The following is a 24,494-nucleotide window of genomic DNA, read 5'->3' as shown; positions in this document are numbered from 1 at the left end:
CTTGGTTGATTCATATGCTATATGCATCGTCTGCAGCTTCCATGTCTGGCGCTCCATGTGTGCCTTCTTATCACATCACTGCTTTCTGGCAAGTCCCACATACATCACAGAGGGGTTTTTATCATGCTAATACTGCTTATAACTCTTTTTTTCCTGTGTATTACAGCACAGACCTGTACTTTATTTTTACGACTCAAGCATCAACAATTTGTCTTAACATTTTCTCTTATCCTACATATAAACCAAAGACAGGTGCTGTAAATTAGCTTTAGCTAGACCTCCGACATACATTGCATCTGATGTTTGTCTTCATGTAACTGTACTGCCTCTGTTAAAGAAATAAAACAAATAAAAATAACCAAACACTATATTAAACTCTGTATTTTAGTACAGCAGCACAGTACCATTATTAGATGGTTTTGCATCCCAAATCAGTTTGGAAATGAACCCAGTGCCATCTTAGATCTAATTTTAGCTCACTATTTACAATCCAAATTAAAAAAGGATGTTCTCTATAGTGACATTCTGCCACTGCTTATGCTATTCAATTCAGTGTCCCATTTTTGCAACAATTTGCATGTAATAATCAGGCGCATTCCAAGTTAGTCTTAATGAAAGGCATGCTTGATTTAAAGGAACAAATTTAGGCATGTTAATATGCATGTTGTTTTTCATTGCATTATGTTTAAATTTTTGCTTTATACTTTACAGATGGCCGTTTTAGTAGTAAAGAACAAATTGCACCAAGCAATTTGATAAAATCTATCTATCAATCTGTTAATCTGAATGGACATTTAGACATCCAGTAGCTCACAAAAAACAGTACACACAGAAATACAAAAATCAAAAACATGAGAATAGAATAAGAATAAAAAAACAAGGATGAAACACACAGCAGAATGGCAGTGATAGTCTGGCCACCAGGACTTCTACAGAGAGCTGTCTCTGCTATAGAGTATGTGCTAATTTTAGTTTAGCTGAGATATTAATATTCATTAATAAAACTCCCCCCCCTTTTTTATTCATATTTAATGATCAGAACATTTATTTTCATTATCAATTTTAATCTAGAGATTATGTTTTCTGGTTTATCAATTAACTGTATGTGTTACAAAACATTAGAAAACAGTGAAAAATGTGTGATATAATGTTTTTTATAACTGTCAGTCCAAAAACCAGAGATATTTAGTTAAAGAGACAGTATGTAATTTCTGCCAAAATCAGTCAATCAAAACAATATCAAAAGATGGACTTTATGATGTTATGAAGTTGGAGGGGATCATGGGAGGTGTCTGCATTGTTTGACAACCATCATAGCTATTGAAAAACTGATGTGACTCAGGTAGACATCATGCTCACAGACAAGGTAGTTTTATTCATGTTAGATTTAGTCATGTTCATGGACTGGTGTTCTCCATTTTTCACCAGAAGTTATAGCAACTTAATGAAACGCATCGTTACCTTGAAGAAGTCTATGGATTTCTCTGGGTTTGAACATAGCTGAAAAGAAGAATGCAAGTTAACGACTAGGGATGGGAATGTTGAGAACCGGTTCCCAGTGTTTCAGTTCCTTGGAATCATTTGCCAATTTTGCAAACGATTCCCTTATCGATTCCAGTGGGCACGAATGACGTCACCAAATGGAATCGGAATCGTAAAAATCTTATCAATTCCCACCCCTATTAACGACCCCCCAAAAAAATATAACATAGGTATAGTCGTGGACATTTTAATACAGAAATGTTTCATATTATACCTTTTACTATTATATAAGACAAGGAAAAGCAGAACATTTTCACATTTGAGAAGCTTGATCCATCAACTTTTTGGGAATTTATGCTTTAAAATTAACATAAACAACTGAGTGATCGTCAAAATAGTTGACAGTTTCTTCATCTCTGTATGAAAGTAAAGGGCTCCTTTGTCATACCTGTTCCAATTACATCATTTTGTTTTTGAATATGAAAGCATATCATGTGTCAGGGACACCTTAGCCAAGTCCAGAGCCAGTGTTGCCGTGGCGATGCAGGTCTGGCAGTGAGAAATTAAAGCTCTGCAGTGAAGTGTTGAGTTACAGGATGCAAACAGTACAGCATGGAGAGCTGAAGCTTTCAGACAGTGTGTTCGGGATGGGTTTGATAACTGTACACGTAGTAACACATAACAGGTGGACGATGACACATGTCACACAGAGTGACTAATTTCTATGATGACACAGTCTAAGTGGTAATCTGTACGTGTGTGTTATGCTCAGCTGATGTTGAGTGTGTACTCCCGCTGTGTGCTTGTTGATTACATGTATGCCTCGTGCATGAAAGAGAGAGAGAGGGAGAGTGAGACAGGAGAACCGTCCAAGGCTACAGATTTAATCTGGCTGCTGTGGTCATGTGATTAATCGTGGCCAGGGGCCAGGGGATAGTGTAATTTATGGTGAGGGGGGGATCAACACATTTGGATGGTTGCTGCTCCTGAGGGAAATCTCACTCTTAAACCAATCCAGTATTCTTCTCCATCTCTCCCTCACCATAATATCACAGCTATGACAGCTGGGGTTTGAGGTAGCCATTTATGTCTATGAAGACGATGAAATGTGCTCCTGGTGTGGTTTTATTAAGCAGATTTGAGAAGTTAAAAAATACACCGTGAAGACGTTTGCCTGGGGCCAACAAGCAAATGACAAATAACTGAACAATTCAGCAATTCTTATATTTGAGGTGGGGCTGTATATTGGCAAGAATCTGGCGATAAGATACGTATCACAATACAGGGGTTGCGATTCAGTGTATTTCTGTATGTTGAGATTCTGTGAACAGGATGATATATTGCTATTTTTCTCATCTAATTTTTGGAAAACTGTCATAGTATAAAGAACACATCTCTATATGCATATGCATTTTGCATGAAAAATAACAATCACAATAGTTTGTTAGTGGCTAAATTGACTAGCCTGGCATGGCATTTTACTTGCCCCAGGCAAATGGGCAGTCCTTATTGTTGAGCTGGAGTGGTTGATGTGGACAAAATCAAATATGATATTTTTGTACTGTCTACTGTATATTGTAAGAATATATTTGGTGCTTTCATGTAAAATTTTTGATAAATAATCATTAATGATGTGGCTATAAAGACAAATAATAGAACAGCTCTGTTTAGTTCATTAAATTACAGAATTTTACTGTAATTCAGCCTTTAAAACCAGGAAAAAGCAACCACTCGGCTATATCACAATATAAAATCAAAGGTGATATCTAGTAGGGCTTTACAATATGGTAGAAAAAATCATTATTGCAATTATTTTAACAGATATTGCCATTGTTGTATGAGTCACGATTGGTGGGAATGATTAGTTTTAAATCACAATTTTCATTGTCATTGAAGTAAACTCTTAAATTGATGATGATGTGACATTTATGGAGGGTTGTAGCAAACAAACAGAATTTCTTACATGTGGAGTAAAAGATTTGCAGGCCAGGGCATCTCTGCAGCACTACAGTACTTCATTATAATAGTTTGGTCTCACAGTTTACCTTTATCTTGTGCAGCCCTAACGTCTAGTCTCATATCCTGATGTCAATATAATATTTCCCTGCCCTAAAATTATCACAGAAGAAGTTGACACTTGCTACATACTGAGCACTTTAATGGTAATATTATGTTATTTTACAGACAAGGAAGTCAGTAAATTTTATTTATTAAAAGAAATCAAAGAGAATATTGAGAGTGTGCTGAGGGCTGTGCGTCATTCGCAGTCTCTACTGTCCTTCTGGCACGAGACCATATCGCTGCTGTGGTGACCTCGCCATCCTCGGTCTCCTTCAGGCCACTGGTGTGCCTCTGCGTGTGTATGAGTGTGTGTGTGTGTTCACTTAATCCTCTTTCCAACTCCAAGAACTGTAAACAAACATGAGAGGAGTTGGAGGAAAGGCGAGGTTGAGATTTCTTTTGGTGAATTTTCTCTTGTTTTCGTAGCTGCCAATATCAAGCAGTGCTGATAGCAGCAGTTTCCTACTGACCTTCCCCACCAGCTGCTCACCAGCTTGCCCCATCCAACATGAGTTACCTGCCTTCACACAGGCTGCCTGACTTTTCTCCTTGGTAATTTTATTGTGGTGTTTCTCATTCCTGATAGAGTTTATGTCTAGATTTACTTTTTCTGGTGCATGGGCCATCTCAACAGGACTGTGGTTTATACGCCGCAGTTCTTCCTTCCTTCATTGTGTTTATTAGTCTGAACAAATATGTAAATACAGTGACAGAGAGGTGCTGTCTCAACTCATGGTGCAGTTTCATTGTAAAAAAACATGGGATGCTATCCAGCTTCACTGCCAACTTGTTTAAAGGTTAATAGTCCTGCCCTGAGGGGTTTATACAGAAGGAGTGTGTGAACAGTCTTTATAGTTACATCATACTCCTCCTAATCACTCCAAAGGCCTAAACAAGACACTGTTTTTCCTCTTTGACACACACCATGCACACATAGACATACCAGCACACGGGAGTCACTTTTAACTTAGATCATGTGTGTGGACGTGGACTCCTCTGATCCCCCCTTGTCCTTGAGGAGTCACTAAAGACGCATGTTTACTGGGCATTTAAATTTGACACCAAATCAATCACTGAATTGATTAGCATCTTCAGAGGCTCTGTGAACTATCACCCTCTGAAACGTGAGTATCTGACCCTCGCATTACTCTGTGGGTTGACAGTAAGACAGCATACATGAAAAAGAATAAAACAACATTATTTTAAAGACATTTAGCAAGTTTACTAATCTCTCAATCAACTTAAAAATCCCTACGTATGTATACATAATATTATTTGATCTCATTTTTGAAAGTAGCAAACATTTTACAGTATGTATTTATTATTCAGTCTAATAAAATAAGAACAACAAACAAATAAAATGAACAGTAAAATAAATGGATTGGGTTTTTTTTTACTGTCACTTTTATCCTTTCTGAGCAGTTTCTTAATTAGCTTTGCTTGGCTCAGTTTCACTGAGCCGCCAATAAGATCAGGTTGACTCGCCTCCTCGTTCAGTCAAACCTGCAGAGCTCGACTGTGCAGCTGGCTTCTTAAGCAGATTGAGATTTGAGCAACAAGGTCAGTAGTTAAAGGAGATGAAAACATATAAGATAAAACTTCATTTATCCCAAAGAAACATTTTTGGCCATGATGTTTGGTAAACAAAGTTAAGGCTGATACCAACAGACAGTGGATATATGAAAGGTCAGAATGTTTAATTTTTATATTTTCATATTTTTTCAATAAACAAAGATACACACACATTGAGGACATGAGCAGGACATGTTACAGTTAATAAACAGAGTTAAATAAACTTGCTCTCTTGTGGATTTCTTACATATCCACTACTTTATTAATGTTTGAGATAGTTGTTATAATTTTTTTGTATGTTTAGTAGCAGCACACTATCCACTTTAATTATGCCAGATTCTCACATGTGCAACAAATTCAGCTCATTTTGTCGTAGACAGCAGTGTTACAATTGACCTATTGCAACGTTATTGAAAGTAAAAAACACAAACATTTGTTTAAACGCCCTGTGATTTGGATCCACTCCAAAAATTAATGGGCTCTTCCTTCACCCTGCCAACCTTCCACCAACTTTCATGAAAATTGGACCAGTAGTGTCTCTGTAATCCTGCTGACAGACAAACAAGCAAACCAATCAACAAACAAACTCAACTGTAAACAACCTCCTTGGCAGATGTAATAAAGCTTTAACACAGCTTTGTTGAATACTGGAATCTGATTGGTCAATTATGGCATCCCTCGGTCTGTTATTTCTGAATAACAGACAACTGCTATGAATAAAAGACTGTTACTATGCACGCACCTCTGATCACAGACTCTCAAGGACTAAGTGGAAGCAATAAAATCATTGAAAAATCAATATTTTGTGTCAATTAGTGATTTGTAGCTGTGAAATAAGAGAAATACTGTACACTGGTTAATATTGAGATACACCTTCACCCTCCCTTTTCCCATAATAAGATGTTTACTGCACATGATCCCTTACATACTATATGTACACCATACATTGTGAGATAAAATATACATACATATTAAAAATAAATGTTAGTAGAAGTAAAATCACTGAAATAAAGCTGTCGGTTATCTTACAAATGGGCGAAATGTGTATCTGTTATTATATTACATATTTTACTAATTACAAGCACAGAAATATATAATATGAATGAAAAGTAAAAAGAAAACTGTACAGTAAGAATAAAAAGATGTGGAATAGGAATATATATTCTGTGTAATGTGTTGTTTTGTTGCTGTCAGGTTTACAGGTTTTAGCAGACTAGTAGTACATTTTATCTACCGTGGGTTGACATCTTTAAGTTTGTGTAAATCCTAAAATTGGTATTGAATTGTTGTTGTTTCTCACTGCTTTGGTTTCATTTCGCTTTGCTCCACTCAATCCTCTCTGAACTGCCTTTAAAAAAAAAATCACATAAGTGTTGTCTCACAACTCTAGACCTTGATTTTTTTTTTTTTTTTTTTTTATTGTACCTCATGGACCAATCTTGACAAAATGACACCCAAAAACATCCCAAAACGATGCAAATTCACACCACTGAGATATTACTCAGCAGTAGTATCCTAGGTTCCCCCCTCTCTTAAGCCATTACATCGCTGCCTCTCTCTTCCTCCTCCTCTCCTCCTCTTCCTCCTCCTCCTCCCCCCTCCTCCTCCTCCCCTCTCCTCTGTCACTCCCCTGCTCTCTCGTTGGACGCACTCTCTTCTCTACCTCGCAGACGTTTGGGTGCCACCGCCGCTGCATCCTGTCTCTGACTCCTGTTTGACTCTTTCTCTCTCTTTCTTTTTTTTTTTTTTTTACTTCCACAGACACACAAAAACCAGAGAAAAACAAAGCAAAAAGTGGCCGCTACCGGGGCGAACCATAACAATGACCCGGTCCTGACTAAAATTGAATGGATTAGCCAATCTATTCTGAGCTCTAATGAGATTAGAGACATGGGTCGCGGCGGCGTGGTACCTTTCGTTGAGCTCCTCCTCGGGGAACATGTTCCCTGTCAGCAGCAGCGGTCCTCCAGACGTGGAAATGGCGCTTTTGATCCTGAAGATGCCGCGGGTGCCACCAGGGGACAATAACAGACATTTGAATGAGCGCTCACCTGTGCCGCTTCTGTGGCGCACGGATTCCTAGAAGTAGAAGTAGCAGTAGTAGTAGCAGCAGTAGTAGTAGTAAAGGAGGACAAAAAAAATGAAGTACCAGAAATATATCACGGTGATGCAGATGGCCATGGGAGTGACAGCCTCCAACAAAGACTGCCTCCCCACTAAGAGACAGCTGTGGTGAGTAGAGACAAGACGGAGGTGTGCTGGTGCGTGAGAAGAGTGGCAAAGGTGTCTTTTCATGTGGAGAAAATAGCTTTAAATTTAGCTTATTATTCTTCTTTGTTGTCATGTCAAGCTCCCCCCTTCCCTTCCTCCTTTTCCCCCCCTCTGTATCTCGTGTGAAGTTGAAGCTGAGCAGCTGTTGGCGGAAGTGCCTCCATCTCTCCATCTCTCTTTGCCTTCAACAACTGTTACATATTCACGCCGGTGGTATCCACACACAGCAGGCGATCAGCCAGAGAGAAGGAGAAGAAGAGGCTCGTACGGTCGCTTTTTTTTTTTTTTTTTTCTGTGCAGCCGTGCGTGCATGTGCGTGTTTGTTCGCTTGGTGGACTCTTGTTTGTTATGATCCGCTCGCTGGTAGGGGAGGGTGAGTTTCAGTGGTCGGAGAAGCGGACAATACAGAGCAGGTGTATTCAACAACAGTATCAAACAATGCTGAGCGCCGTCCGATACAGTCAGACTTTGAAACGGTTTCAATTGCACCTGTACATAGGCACACACACAGTCCGTGTGTTTTTTTCCCCTAGCGTTCATTTGAAGCTTCTCAGTGTATTTTTTGTATTTTTGCAAGCATGTCTCTCTGCTGCCCTCAGATCTATTTCTGTGATCTGATGTAGTAAAAAAAAATGTCGGCTGATTTCTCCGCTCTCATCACTTATTCAGTAGCTTCGTGCTGTATGCATTCAGACCACAATGTGTGAGTGATGCTAAGTGGTCGAATATCATTGGCTGCTCATGTGTCTGTGTGTTTTCATTTGAATGTTTCTACTTAGATTCATTCCTAACAAAGTCTGCTATACATCAATACATACAATACACCAAACTTACACGCTCTCTACTTTAAAGGCTGCCGCTCTTATTTTACTTTTTGGTATTTGGAAACATCTGTTGTCATCAGTGTCTGTTTTTCATTGGTTGTACTGTGTTGTAGGGTTGCAACCAGTGATTGTTTTCACTATCAGTTAAACTGTTGATTATTTTAAAGCTAGTTGATTAATTATTTCGTTTTGTAAAATCTCAGAAAATAATGAAAAATTATCACAATCAGGCATCCATCCATTTCTCACTTCTATACTGTCTATTAAAAAAAAAACACACCCCAAAGTACATTGAAAAGTAGTCATCACAAATACAGATGATACTTGAAATTTCTCATCACTATTTTGACCAAAATTATTGCAGTTATCCTTATTATCAAAATATTGTTAAAATTAAGTAGTATTGATACACATATTGAAATTATTTTCCCAACTTTTATGTTGGAAATAGCATCATGTCCTATGTGATATCAATGCTTTTGTTATGCAAAACAAACCCACATTGCTGCTGTGCTTATGTCTGGGAGACTGGTACATGTAAATCAGAAACCATTACCATCGGTCAATGTTCTTTTGGTTTATAAAATGTCAGAAAATAGTGGAAAAATAGTCATAAGTCATGTTCCTGGTAGGGTTTAAAGTGCTGCTTGTGTACTGCAATGTCCCCAGTTTGAGTCCAGCCAAGGACCTTTGTTGGATGTCATTCCTCATCTTTCTCTCCGCTTATTTCCTGTCATCTCTTTGACTATCTAAGAAAGCATAACATGCATTAAAATAGCCATTACAAGATTAAACATATTCACTTTACAACAATATAGACCTGATTACTGCACTGTAGAAGACAAGTCATCAGGACCTCATCTGGCCTTTGACAACATGGCAGATGCTGTTACACCAGATGTCCTGTTATATGTGTCATGTTAAAGTAAACTGTAAATCTGGTACTTTTGCTCACTGATATTAGAACCCTCATTAACAAAAAATGGAAAACCAAAAAACATTACACAGTAGAGTAGTGTTCAGTCTAATTATAGGCTCTCATTATTCGTACAATAGGCGCACTCAGTTCTTCTCCTTCTGTAATCCACATAGATAACATTAAGCACGACGTATAATCCTTCCAGATTGGCATTACTTTACAGTGAGAAGACAAACACTGGTTTATTGTAATGAATGTCCAATCTGGGTCTGGAGGAGTTCATCCTATATATAGACACAAACGATTTTATAAGTTTGCAGATTACAATGGTCGCCTGTAATAACACACCTGACTGAGTCAGAATCATCTCATCACATGGGGGAAACCGTTTGGTTTTCTCCTTTTAGCTCATCATGACTGCTGTCAAATGTGTTGCAAAGGACACAGTGGTGACTTGGTTTTGACACTTCTCCCTTAAGAGAGGCGCAGCGGTGTGTCTGGGGCCATCACTTCATGGTGGGGGAAGGGGCACGGCCATTAAAACAGGATTACTGTATCGCCTCCGACAGCCACTTTAACGAAGGGAAGCTGAGCCAGCGTGTGCCTGTAGTGTGTGTTTCATGGAGTCAGTCCATGCATTCACTTGCATGCCATGTTTGTCTTTATTCAGGGTGAAGTCCGAGCTCAGAATCAGTAGGCTTGCACGCACACAAGTAACTCAGTTACTGTGAATACTCAGGCTGAGGTAATACTCCAAACAATAATCCAAATTCACGAGTTGTTTGTCAGGTTTATGTCCAGATGTGTGATTACCTTTGAACTAATGGGAATAGGAATATGCTGTTGACAAATGAAGGAACTTTGTTGATGTTAGCTCTATTATCATCCACCTATCGATCCATTCATTTTTTATAGCTCCCTATGAGTTGCTTTATTTAATTGTACTTCAATTTCTTAGTCGTAAAATAAATTCTGCTTTCAGCTGACCAAAACTGTATGACTGGTTTACTCTTTGACCTTTGATGAAAACCAGACAGAGCTGTTTACATCTTTATATATGATAAGATAATATGACAGTTATTTGAAAGATTGTCGAGTAAGTCCTCTAATACACTAAATTAAAAATCAAATATGGCTTGTAGAACTGTCAAGATAACTACGATATATTGCCTGAGAAATATTGCGATAAAAGATATTGTTGTCATTTTAAGACTACACAGTAATGCTACAGAGTACACCCTTTGATTTTTAGGGATATTCAGACATTGGAATTGCAGTGTGAAAAAAATGATTAAAATGTCTTTTTTGGTAACTTGGCTTGTTCAGTTCTCCCGCCACTAGTGAAGCGACTCATGACCGACTCTTTTGGCTTTCAACCATAGCTATATAATTAAGAGATTATTCTTGATCCAAGAGGGAACTGAAGGGCGGGACTGAGAGAAGAAGGTGCATTTACAGATCTGTTTACTACTTCAGCACCATGGACAGTGCCATGGATTTATGAATACACAGTACAGTTACTCTACTGATATTTTAGAGCCATGGTCGCGCCATAGATTCTAACCTGCACAAACCTCAGTCAGATAAAGGATCAATGAGTGAGGCAGACTGGACTAATATATTTAACTAAACAAACCCTGTGCCTTGCTCTCTGCTACTCAGGGAGGGAGAGGGTGTGGCAGTTTAACAAGAGGGATGCATGTTGTTCTTTTTGCCAACAGGTGGGGTGGCATCTCCTCTCATCCCCTCCTCCAATCACCTACTGACTCTCGGGTTTGGTTAACAAAAATTGCACTTAAATAACGAAGGCAGCTTTTCGTTGCCACTGTTTTTAAACAAGGTTGACATACTGGTTTGGTCACATTAATGGGCTTTACAATCTCATTTGGCTTGAACTCAAAATGTTTCCACACCAGAACTGTGGAGTACAGCCCATTTGGACTTATTCTTCCTGGAATTTTGCAGTCATTGGGGTAAAAAAACACCTATTACAGTCATGCAACACATTATCCTCACCTGGTTCCCTGCTGCTGCTGCTGCTGTCACTGTGTGTGTTAAACCCAGCTGTTTATTCTGGCATCATGTTGGCTAATGCCATGTTCTCAGAAGGTCTTGAATTGAATTGGATGGAAATGCCAGTATACTTTGGTGGACCCTCCATCCATGCCATAAGGTTGAGTTGAGAGTCATGGCACAGGAGATGATGCAGAAATAAATGCTGATGAAATGCTGATGGTGAAATCCAAGATACGGTCTGATACAGCTATGATAAGAGTTACAGCAAACATGCAGGGGCAAGATGATTTAGTCACACTTAGGTAATGTCTTTATAGTGACAAAAACACAGGGAGACAGTGTAGCTGTTTTTTTGACCAAACAAGGAGACAGAAGGGAGACCTATTTTTTTTCTAGCAGCAGATGAGGAGGTGGTTGTGCACCAGATGGTTTTATGATCTTCCAAAACACTCGACCCCCTTGATTAACAATCTACTTTCATCCATCCATCATTTTGTAGAGTAATTTAATGCATCGACAATACAATAAATAATCACAAATATATTCACTTGGTGTCGTTTACTTGAAATGCTACATGTGTATGTATTTTGCATTTAATATATGGCTGATGAACCAGGCCCAGTGATAATTAAAAAAAAGTGATTACCATCTGTTCCATAATCTAAACTCTAATAAAAAATAAAAGGTGTCAAGTGCATATCCTGATGAGGTGATGTAAATAAGAATTTAAATAGAATTTAAATGAATAGTTTGAATTATTTGAAGAGAGGCTGTATGAGGTACTTATTGATAGTCACTGAATAAACCACAATAGATGCAGGTTGACATGAACCCAGTCAAGAGAAGCAGGGATGAGTACCAGCATGGTAGCTAAGGGGGTCAGCAACAAAAAGGTATTTTAGTCACTAATGGTCCACCTAAAAAAATCAATATCAGTTTAAGTGTGCACTATATTTAGAATATTTTCCTTATTTTACCTTGGCATCAGGCAGCCTTTTCTTTTTTCTTAAAAAAAAGGGGGGGAGTTGGGATTTTATGCCTTTCATTGATAAGACAACCGAAGACATGATAGGAAAGGGGAGAGGGGAGAGAGTCAGGGAATGACATACAGCAGACTCACAGCGCATGGCCACTGCAGAGGACTCATAGCTTCAGTACATGGGGTGGACACTACCAGTTGAGCTACCAGGCCACCAGACAACCTTTTTTAACGGGAAACCGCAGTTATAATATCCAAATATCACTTTCTCCAAACCAACCAAACTCCAGAGGCAAAATCGGTCATTTTACTTAACAGAACACAGGAGTTACTGGTTTACTGCTGCCTAGATCTGAGTTTCTTTGTGTGACTTCAGTGTTTCAAAAGGTTAGTTCAGATTTTAAGTGGCTAAAATAACTTTTTTTGCGATCCCTGTATTTCTCTCTGTTTCTCAAACTGGTAGCGTGCTGACTGGCATTTACTGTATGTAGGCAATAGACTGACTAGTAGTACCTTATACAACCTCACCTCAAATAATCCAAACTATCCTTTTAAATAATGTGAAAACAACAATCTTGTTAGATCCCTGTGTCTTTAGGGAGCTCACTTAGAGGGTGGCTTTCTTACTAAATCACCTGGAATCTATTCATGTCTTTATCATTTTGTTTATTGTAAATGCACCATAATGTCAGTGAGAATTTCTGTTATACTACCAGATTAATCCAGCATTGTTAATCAAATTATTCTTGATCTGATTACAACCTTAATGTCAGATTACTTTGTTAAGGTGTTTAGCTGTTATAATCTCAGTATTGTCTGTCTTACTCCGGTTATAGTCCAATTAACAGAGTTCAGCTGAAGGCAAACACAACAGGACTCCATTTACTTCATAAAACAAGAGAAACACATTGTTATTATACAAAACACAGTGGTCTGTAATAATGACTGCACTGTAATTAGTCTGAGATGATCCATAAATAATAATTAGCCCAATGACGTGTGTTTAAACTGGTCACAGCTCTTCCTAACATGTGGGAGTATCGTCCTGTATTGTGTGCCAGATGTCTGCTCTGCTCCCCTCCACACTGACAGCGCTGCCTGGTGTTCTCAGTCCACCTGCTTAATGATGCATAAAGTCAGTGTCCCTTCTCCCCCACCAACACACACATGCAGCCGCCCCTCTGCCCTCTGATTTGCCTGTCCACACGTCCTCGCTCCCAGCTCTTCAGAGGGAACACACACATTCAACAACTCTTGTCCTACCCCCTCCACTCTTCCAGTTCCACTCATGGAGGCCATGATGCGTAATCTCACACAAACTGACAATGCCGCGCATTAGTTACCTCAGCAGGAGCCCAAGTCCAGGGTGGGCCTGTCATGATAATCAGTACTTTTCTGAAAAACATGCAGAAATACTCTGTTTTTTCTCCTTCACTCTCAGTATCTTTATGTCTCGCTCTCCCTAAAGTCAAAAAGAGCCTTGCTGCATTAAACTCATGCGGCCTGATCTTAAAAACACGAGTCGTGACTTCATGGCAGTCTTGGAGCACACTACTCTCAACTCTCCGCAGTTCTTTACAGAGTATATGTGAAGGTGCACACACGTGTTTGTGTGTGTGTGTGTGTGTGTTTGTGTTTCTATTCAGTGTTTGTGTCCATTAGGAACTCGCATGTTCTTACTTTGGCAGAACGGTTGTAATCTCCTCTCAGATGGTTTATGCCACTAAAGGGAACAGATTACACAGGGTTTATTGACTCGTGGCTCACCCCCTTACCCCCACCCGCTCTCCTAGCATCCTGTGGGTGTGTGTTTACGCATTTGTTGGTGTGTGTGTGTGTGTGTGTTTGTGTGAGTGTAGATTTGTGGGAGTCTGTGCCAGTGTGAGTTTGTCTGCATGTTTGTTTGGGTTAGGGCCTGTAGTGATAACTTTTCAGATCCAATTTAAATGCAGATAAAAATAACTTGTTCCATAATTTGTGCTGTGTTGAATGGCTACAGTTTAATACAAAATTTTTGTACATGCTCCACTTTTATGGTTTTTCCATTTTATGCTATCAGCCCTTGAAGACTTCATACTTTTAATGTTGGGTTTTATTTTACCTGGGTTTTTTAAGATCTCTGGGCATCATTGTCCATTGCAAAGGGCGGCGCACACCAAGAACAATAACTATAAAAAATTGTTTTATAAATTGTTCTAACTCAAGTGGATGGTGGGGGCTACGCCGTAACTATAATGACGTGTTGGAATGTAATGATGGTTGGAATCAATTCAGAGCAATTCAATGAATGATAGAAACACTGACAGCCATTTACAGTTGCAGCACTGGTGCCTTGGATAGGAAACATTTATCAATTAGCACAATTTTGGGGACATTTTTTCTAGAGATTGTTGCAGAAGTCAATGTCATATTGGTTTCTAACTGGAACCTACCTGTTTTATATAAGCTAACTGATCGCACCGGTCTACTCTAATCATTCTTATTGTGGTATACAACTCATTAAACACCTATATAATGTAATATGCTGTAGTACGCTGTAAATTACACACAAATAAACCTAATTTTACCCAAGATCTAATGGTAAAAGGACTTTGGTGCTGGGGTCTTTGAAGCTTATTTGGTCCTCCTTACTGATGTCCTCTTTGACGTTTGCCAGGATACCATCTAACTAATGTTTACCATATTTGTCTTCAGAAGATGACAACTCTTGTAACAGCGTGTTATTTTCTTAACTCCCCTCAACTTCTCTTTTTGTTTCTCTGCTCAATGTAAAGCAGTAACAGGTCATCAACACCCATTCTTCTAAGTTGACATCGACACAACTGACCTTATTGTTATTGTTAGGTTATTGTTCATTAGTGTGGATGCTCACATCTTTATCATTATAGTTATCGTCCTTGGTTTGGATGGCCCTTAATAGTGAGCTCCACATAATGCTAGCATCCACAGATAGCATGGTGGATGGTAAAATGTGGTTCTAAGTACATTTTGACTGCTGGCATATAACTTCTTGCTTGTGTCTTGCTTGTGTAGTGTCTTTTTTCATGTTGTTATGTATTTTGTGCCATGTTAGCTGCATTATTATTCTTACATCATATAACAATATGACATAGAAGGTAGTGGCTAAGACATACTGTACCGTATGTCTACTCTTTGAATGCTCATACATATACATATACATACATACATTTGCCGTATTCGTCCAATCAGCCAGCTCTACAGCAAAGTAAGTTATTTATGCCAAATTTGATTTTAGAAAAATTAATCAGTGAGTAATCTACATGAGAATAGAAGCCAGTATGCCAGTATTTCTCAGACTTGAAAAATGTTGCACAGATAGTAAATAGACAGACTCTGGTGCATGACTTTGCAAAAGAGTTACTCAGCATGTTTGATGTCTCTTCAGAGACTTATACAACTTTGATTCAACATCAACACAGTTTCTGTCCAACGCTCTGTGTTCAGTGTTGCTATAATTTACTGAGAGCCTAAATGCTCCCAAACAGGGAATCAACATGATGATGAGGGTATTTTAGCTCTGGATTCTCATTTGTTTTTCACAGTTCGGCAAACAACAACAAAGAGGTTGCCAAACACACACAGACAAAGCTTACTGAATGCAAATTACACTTTTAAATGTAGGTTCTACATGTGCCAAGATACAGGCAGGAGTATCTAACATTGATACCTGTTGATTATAGACCAAAATGTGTTATAGAATCAAGCATTGAAAGTTGGCAGCGAATGCTTTGTAAGACTCTTACTCTCGTTTACTTATTCTTTGAGCAGATACTTCCTGATCAGAATGAAAGCTTTGCAGAGTCAAGACTATATTTTTTTCACCTATTTAATCAAAATCAAAAACAGATAGGCAGGCAAGTAGGCAGGTTCCAAAATTATTTTTTTGACTCATCTGCCAGTGGCAGGTAAAGAAAAGAAAATTTACCAGCCAGAAATAGTTTTTTTGGCAGCCATAAAACTGCATCATGCATTATTTTAGTCTATGTCTTGCCTGTTGGCAGCAAACTCTGCTGTACATACTGGGGTTTTCAGCTATTTTAGCTAGAATCTCCAGGCTCCTATGTCATTCAGACGCCAGCTCTAAAAAAAAATTGCTGACCTCTGTGACTTCACACGTCACATCAGTCTCAGCTGGTACACATAAAAAAACACAGCCTATGCTGTTGTTTACCACTCACCTGACTGCAGACCCCAATTAGTTTTTCTGCCCAACATTTACCTACATTTGGCACTTGGCAGGTGTTCATTTTGGACTGTGCAAGTAGGTTTCACTCACAAGGATTTTGTACTCCTAACTGTATGGTATTTAAAAGAAATATAAGTTTGGCATAACTTGCTACCAGAACACAAGTATTGTATTGGTAGTGGTCTTGAAAGACTTGAAATGATATTGGGCCATATTTGGTTGATCAGTTGCCCACCAAGCTAAACTATCTGTACCTTCCTGTCACAGCTTGGTGCTCTATTTGTTCTCTTAGTCTTCCCTCTTTTTCCCTCTTGGTTGTGGAGGACTGTACCAGTGATGTATAACGCTGCAGCTGCATCCACCTTAAGCCCGACCACAGTTCTTACACAGCACAGGTCTGGATCCACATAATGGTGAGCCTAACAAAGGGTCTGGTAATGGCTGCTTAAAGAGCCTGTTGGCAGCAGCGATGGTAACAGAGGCCTATCAGAGACTCATCGTCTCCAGTCAGACGCGGAGCAGCAATGACTTTTAGAATCTGTGAGTCACACGTTTGCGGCCTCTGGTGACTCCCGACTGTCACGATGGCTCACAGGGGGCTGACAAGACAGAATCCATCACTGCCGTCCCACAAATAGAGAAGGACACAGCGGAGGGGATCCACTTTTGTCTGACAGAGATCCCAATTTATTCCCTCTTTCCTTCCCTCTGCTTTGTAGATTTATATCTGTCTGTCAACATTAATATTTGGTAATGTTACATAATTGAGGCACTTCGTTTTTCTTAAAATGATTTAACAGTACTTTATTGTGGTGTAGTAGAGAGGGTCTGGGAAACAGAAAAGTGACTGATACTGTAAGTCAAATAGGTTGATGATTGTATATGCCCAGAGAAGCACCCCTAGTCATTATCTCTTTTTCTTTATGTCCTCTATTCTAATAAGATTGAAACTGACAACTAAACATTACCAAACTGGAGTAGGTTACAATACCTAAAAGTTTAAAAGTAATATTCCATATGCTTTTTATATTGCTTTTCCATCCTCCATCAAAAATTTGGGAGCTAATTATCAAAAGCACTGCTACGTTATCAGAAAAGCAAACACAAAAAACAATAAGCAAACATTAATGTTTTGAAGAAGATAAGATAAATTTGGTAGTTTCTTGGATTCAAAAACTTGTGGCTTTTTCCTCAAGTACATAATTCCAAATAGAGAAGTGCTTTTCTTTTTCACCACAAGGTCTTTGTCACATGCATTTTCCTCACTTGTCTCTCTTTTGTGAGCCATCGTACTAGCTAACCTTGCACAGCTGCCGCCAAATTGACACCATGGATGTATAAAAGAGAACTTAATACAGTTTTGGAGGTGGGACTCATGAAAATAAAAAACTCAAATCTTTCTGTAAAGGACTTACCAGGCTGGACCACACTAGAGACTTGCGCTAACAAACTTCCAGTTTAGCCCTCTGCTAACTTGAAAAGGGATAAAATTATTTAACTGAGCAGCTTTTTTCCTAAATGTTATCAGACCAAATGCATCAAATTCTGACACCATGTCATTTCATGAAGGTTGTGATTTGAGCAATTAATCAAATTAAATTAATTAATTTATTAACCAACAGTTGATAAATTAATCACCAACTATTCTGACACAGATTGATACATTCTAGTCATTTGATCAGTCAAATGTTCGCATGCTGAGTGTGAATGCATGGCACGTTACTACTACATGTTTTTATTCATTGCATTTTAGACAGTATTGCAATGTGTACATTGCTCCTGTTCATATCGCAAAAAGACAATTCATCAGTCAGTACTGCCTCTGATTGGTGAACATTCAGAGCTACATCTTTGCGTGTTTTTTGCCAGTTTACATTAAGCTGTGAGGTCAAGAGAGTACAGTAGTCTTTGACGATAGTAATCTAGTTTTGTTGTAACATTTCGTTTGCCTTGAAGCACACATTAACTATATGTTCGGTCTCTACAGTATAGTTTAAAGCTACTACAAGGAACTTTTCTTATTGTGAAGAATTTGGAGGCCCCAGTGGACAAAAGCGGGAGTGTTTCCATAGCTATAGCCACAAAATGTAATGTCAAAAAAAAAAAAAGCTAAATAAAAATCTCCTCATTCTTCATTTGAACTGGCTAATGTACCACTCACTGTGACTTTGGCTGAGAAAATGTAGACAGGCTCATTTCATTTGATATCACATAGAATCTGACCTAGAGACAGGTGTAAGGGATTAAATTGAAACTGTTTCATAACCAGTTAAAAAGTCCTGTAGTATGTTTACGTTTGCATCTACAGGAAAGAGATTGAGCCACACTAACAGCTAATTAACTTCATACTGACACCTCTGCCTGTGTTTGTTTTTCATGGCTGTATATAAAAGTATGAAACAAGCCCAACTTGTCTCCTGAGCCAGTCTCATCTGCTCACACAGTGAGTTTTAACTTGCCCTAAAGTTGCCCTGAAGTTGACTTTTTATTTATGTCTGTTATGCACATGGGAGCTGTGTTACTTTTTGAAACCAGCCGTTGACCTGCCTGTCACCCTCTTCTCCACAGGGGTCAGACAGCACTCGGACACAAGCGTTGTCCCGCCTTGTTTGATACATGTCTATATGCCTAATCTGGTCTGTCCATCTGTCAGGCCCGTCTGGCCTAATCAGAGTCTTGATCTCACCACAGATTTTCAGTCGCTTCTTCATCTGCCCAGGTGGCTTTCAAAGGGCTTACACTCTCCAACTGGTCAATAAAAAGCTTTGATATGTTCCCTTGTTTTCATTTCTTTCTCCTTGGACATTTGCAAGGATGTTTATAGCCAGCCAACATATTACTCATTTACTTTATGCTTCTGTGAGGGGGTTGTCATTGAGGTTATCCAGATCAAGTATGTGTCATACACCTCTTGTCACCACTTGTCCCCTGAAGTAGGAGGGGGCCGGCCCCCTGAGCAGAATGATGCATCTTCATTGGCTGCCATCACTTCCAGCTGAACAGTCAGGCATTACGATGCAGTCAGGATGACCTCTGAGCCATACGCTGACAATGTCCCTCTGTCCTTTGTCCCTTTGCATTATGGTCTTTCTCCTTTTGTCTTTCGGCCCCTTTTCTTCCACCTCCTGCCTCTCAGCCCCTGTGCTCCTTCATGCTTTGTTCACCTGTCTCCTTTAGTTTCCGCTTCTTTGTCTTTTCACTCTAACTTTTCTTTCTCCCACCTGTGCCACAGTGGCCTTGGTTAGAGAGTGAGTTTATGTGGAAAGTAAAACAGATGACTAACATACCGGCTGGGTAAAAGCTTCTTTGAAAAGGCCCGAGAATATAAATGGAAAGAGGAAGAGTCAGTGGAGCTATTTTGGACGCAGCACTGTCGCTGATGAAGTGGAAGATATGAACAAAAGCAAATCCCAGGTTTAAAAAGCATCCCATCAGAAGTCTGTTCAACATTTTGGTTGGAGGACGGTCCATTGTTATTGGACATAACATAAAAGCTGTTGGAGAAAAATCATTCTTCTCCGGTGAGAGCCGCAGAGGAGGAGAGAAAATCTGTGGTGGAATCATGTCTGTGGTGTGTGTGCATGTGTGCTTGTGTGTAAGGCTTGCTTCTTTGCTAGAAGTGTCAGGATGGGGATGAAACACACCTGCTTGCGTCCCTGTATTCCTCACTAAGCGGAAGCCATTGTCCTGCAAAGTGCTCTCCAGCTGACGATCTGTCATAACATAAAATCTCTGACGTAACAAGACGATGATGTACCCTGGTAGCCTCCAAACCCCTACCCCATCTCAGGACAGAGTAGATAAACTGGTGTCTATACACCTAAACAAATCTTTTATATGAACATGAAATTTAATCATCTGCCTTAAAAACAGTGTTTTGATACACTAATTTTATGTCAAGTTCCTCTGAGGTCAAAAACAGCATAATATGCGCTTTGCAGTCATGCTAAACTGAACAGTCTGTAAAGGATTGAATTGTAATGGCAGCACAGGTAATTTCAGCACAGTATTATGTTTTAATTCTCGCGGGTGTTGATATTTATAATATTGTTATATATTTTATGCAGTATTCTTTAGAAATGCATCGATTGTGAAATTCTAGGCCGATATTGATACTGATATTTGAAATAACAAATTAGTCGATAGTAATGCAGATACTCACGTTTTTTGTTTTTTATTTTGTTTGGTTGTCTTTATTTATTTTGTTTATTTTGGTGTTTTTTAGTCCCCCTTTTGTGCCAGGAAACCTAAGACATCTTCATTGTAGCCAGTGGCTTCTTCTCTGAAACAGCAGCTCCCCAATATTTTTATAACCTCTAATGACAACACTGTACTATGTCATGTTATTATCTTATGGCACAGTATGCAATGTACCGTCTCCACCACCATGGATGCAGGTTACCTCTGATCATCATTTATTGTCCCAGATAATCAGACATCGAACCTGATGTTGCTCCAATAGTGTTTCTCTTCATTGATCTGTTTTCTGCTGGTGAAGAAGTGGGAATTCAGGGAACAAACCCCAGTAAAATCACCTCCTGTATTGTTTCCCCTTTCTCTGGTTTCTGTGGTTGCCATAGTGACACAGCGACTCAAGAAGGTGAAGCATCATAAACCATTCAGGAGAGTGGTAGCCTATTTTCAGTCATATACCTAACATTATTTTCAGAAGCAAATGAGGTTTGCTCAGTTTTCCTAGAATCATATTTCTGTGCACTTCATGGACTTCTTGTTCATATTGGCTGAGTTTCAAAGTTCACTGTTGACCTTGGAAACAACAGTTGAAATGATAGCATCCCCACAGGGGTAGGTAGGTGTTGATCGAATCATATGATCATCTTTTGAACCTCAACTTATAAGTTCTTAAAGTACTCAGACAAAAATGGAAATTTAAAAATCCACACTTCAATGATAACTGGGAAAACTGCTGATGAAGCTCATGTGATATGATTGAAACCTCCAGAACAGCAACTAACTGCTAACTGCTATTTGCAAGGTCAAAAAAGAACTTCCATGATCTTTTAATTATGTTTTCATAGTGACATTTAAGGCTGTAGTGTTGCAATAACAACTTTTTTCATTAATTATTAATTTTTGATGTAATATAGTAATTTTATCTTATTAAATAAGTTATTTTTATATCTAACTATATTTTAATTAAAGAACACTTTTCCACTGATACATTAATCAATTAATAAACTAATCTTTTTTCTACAATTAAGACTGTAACATTTACACATTTCTTGGATTCTGGGATGAGGTAATCTGTAAAGCTTTGCCAGTGACCTCTTAAATCCAGGGCAAGAGGGAGATTCTCTATTTTGGGCTGAAGTCTCATGTAATATTCATAAACTTACTTCACCTCTCACTGCAGTCAGCGCTTAATGTGTCTTGTTATTGCTTTATTTTTGTACTGTAAGATGCCAACATTGTCTGTTGTTTGTACTGGAGAGGTCACTTTGGGTGCGCACTGTGAGTGCACTCCCGCCTGTTTGTAAGTTTGTCCGCATTTCTCCAGAGGCAGTGAAAAGTGAAACTAACTTCTGTCTGCAGCCAGACTGTGTCTAATCCACTGCTTGCATGGCTCAATATATCCTTCTAAAATCCTGCATCATCATGGATGATAAATCATTCATTGGCCAGCAGCAAGTGGGCAGACATACTTCTGCTCCTCCTGATGTTCGGTATAGTTTTAATGTTTATTCCCTGATGTTTATGCTGCTTGTGGACTACACTTTAAATCAACAAAACACAGACCTGTCTACATGTAAAAAAAAAATGTGAAAAAAAGATATTTTCCCTTTCCATTTTTTAAAAACAGTCTGTCCACATGATCTTCATTTTACAAAATATCTTGCTACACATGAGAACACAGAAACGATTCCATACCATTCCATTCCAACAAGCATGTCGCGTCAGTAGTCTACACTGACAGTACATCAAATACCACACAAGAACATTCTGAGCATGTATACTGAGCTTATTTTTCTTTGGCAGTAGTAATTTTAAAACACAAACAATAGTAGGTAATCATTTATTTATAGTATTTCTTCACCGTTATTTATTTAACACCTAACTGGAACACAGCCTAGCAGTGCGAACCAAACTGCTAAACAAACCAGTAGTCCTCCTTTGATATTGTTGTTTCAGGTGCACGTTCTTTAGAGCTGTACCCAATTCAGAATTTTGAGAGCCTGTGTAGTACAAAGATTTGATGATTCTTTGTTTTGTTTTGTTTTCTCAGTTCAGTGCACCACACTGAACTCTTATAGCCTCCATGAGCATGTTTTACCAGTAAGACTCATGCTTTAATGCTTATCTTCATCATTTGTGATGTGAAAGCATCAGATTTCCACAGTGCAGGTGATGCGCTGAAGCGGCTGACAGCACATCACCTTCACTGCATGCTCTGTGGTAGCTGCGGTGGCTAAAGGTGTGTCACCTGCCCTCCATTTCTGCCACCCTTCTCTGCTACCAGCACAGTTTAGAGACTTGTTTATAAGATTTACAGCCTGTCATGTAGTTGCTTTGCTCTATATGCAATGTCACAGCTAAAAAACAAGAGCTAAAACTTGTTCACCAACCTTTATCTGGAGGGCCAGCTAATAAATATTAATAAATAAAATGAACACTGATGTATAAACTCTTTGAGCCAAATAGCCCACTTGTCTTTGTTTCTCTGTTTCCTCTTCAGTGATGTTATCTATCACCATAGGATTAGCACTGTAAACTGCTCTCCTTAAGTCTCACAGATACAGTTGATGTCAGCGCTCCTCATTCTTAGAAACAGTGTTGTTAAAACCCACAGAGCTTCATAAGCTGCTGCTGGATGTGTGAATGGAATCCCCTTGTAAAAGCAACACTGGGATTACAGGGACAGATTCTGTGTTTGTGTTGCTGTCAGTAAACACACACATGGTCATTGTGTACAGGTCACAGTAGAGGACGGGGATTGAGAAGCACAGATTTCATATTGGAGTATTGGACTGTAACTGAGAGTCTGTACATGTAAACTGTGTTTAGGTATGTATGTAGATTATAAAACTGTAAAATAATAATAATAACAATAATAAAGTATTGTTTTAGAGCCCAACTGTTTAGACAGAAGTCTATCAATATAGGTGCATATGCTGACATATTTAAAAAGGAAATGCAGAGCGGTAAACTTAAGTATGGATTGAATTACGGTGTTGGTCTGTCAGGCAGTAGATTGATCACTTTGGCCAAGACTGAAATATTTCAACAACATTAAATGAATAGCAGTGAAATTTAGTCACAACATTCATGATCCCAAGGATGAATATCAATGACTTTGATGATTCCCAGACTTTTCCTCTTGTACCACCATAAAGTCCACGTGTGATTTTAGGTAAAATATTTCAGCAAGTATTGGATGGACAGCAATGATATTTGGAACAGACATTCATATTCCCTTTTGGATGAATTGTAATATAGCTTTGACAATTCCTCAGCTCATCATTTTACATAATCATTAGGTAAAATATTCAATTTGTCTAATATTTTGGTTCATTACCAAAACTAATTAGCTTCATCTTCAGCCCTGTTTAGGGCTGATTAGCAGATGTTAGCGTGCTAACTCTCTAAACTAAGATCGTGATCATGGTAAAGTTGCCACTGTGAGCATGTTAGCATGGTGATGTGAGCATCAAGGCACCTCTGTGCATAAATACAGCTTCAAAGGCCTGCTAGCATGTCTTGTTAAGATGTATTTCATATTGAAGTGGTAACTGTTAGGATGCCAAATTGACTTTTTCATTATAACTAAGTGTTGCTGTTGCTGTTACCACAAAGTATCTTAGTTCTGTTTGATTAATGTTTAAGGAAGGTTTTACTTTTACTTCTTAAATTTCTAAAGGCAAGTGCTTGCCATAAATGCTCTGACATTACTATAACAAGTGATCAGCTGCAGATAATCAGCATTATTGTATTGTAGTATTGTCACTGACACAGTCTGCAATTTAGAGCATAAAGTTATTGACCAAATGAAACAATATTAAAAGCAGTAAGGCCTTTTAAGTACAGTGTGTTAAACAGCACAAAAAGGACCAAATGATGATGAGATGATGACGACGAGATATTTTGGAAATTTGAGCCACTTGCTGTCTGATATCAGTCTCATCTATTGTTGTTTATTATTGTTTG

The 24,494-nt window shown here is 38.7% G+C and overlaps 1 protein-coding gene across 9 annotated transcripts in view; it reads left to right on the top strand.

Moving 5' to 3' along the window:
• Positions 1 to 6,794: 6,794 nt before the first annotated feature.
• tjp1a (tight junction protein 1a) overlaps positions 6,795 to 24,494 on the top strand; it is a 128,276-nt gene continuing 110,576 nt past the window's right edge. For 7 of the 9 annotated variants that reach the window (XM_084716301.1, XM_084716328.1, XM_084716275.1 and 4 more), the window contains exon 1: positions 6,795 to 7,347. In XM_084716301.1, coding sequence (XP_084572427.1) covers positions 7,256 to 7,347 — 92 coding nt within the window. In that variant the 5' untranslated portion in view covers positions 6,795 to 7,255. The remainder of the gene's footprint in view (positions 7,348 to 24,494) is intronic. The other 2 variants (XM_084716320.1, XM_084716315.1) reach the window with 1 other exon arrangement.

The sequence above is a fragment of the Lutjanus erythropterus genome, chromosome 1, assembly GCF_056507025.1.
Source record: "Lutjanus erythropterus isolate fLutEry1 chromosome 1, fLutEry1.hap2, whole genome shotgun sequence".
Classification (NCBI taxonomy): domain Eukaryota; kingdom Metazoa; phylum Chordata; class Actinopteri; order Lutjaniformes; family Lutjanidae; genus Lutjanus; species Lutjanus erythropterus.
The sequence above is the reverse complement of the archived record's forward strand: the minus strand, read 5'-3'. Positions and strand labels throughout refer to the sequence as shown.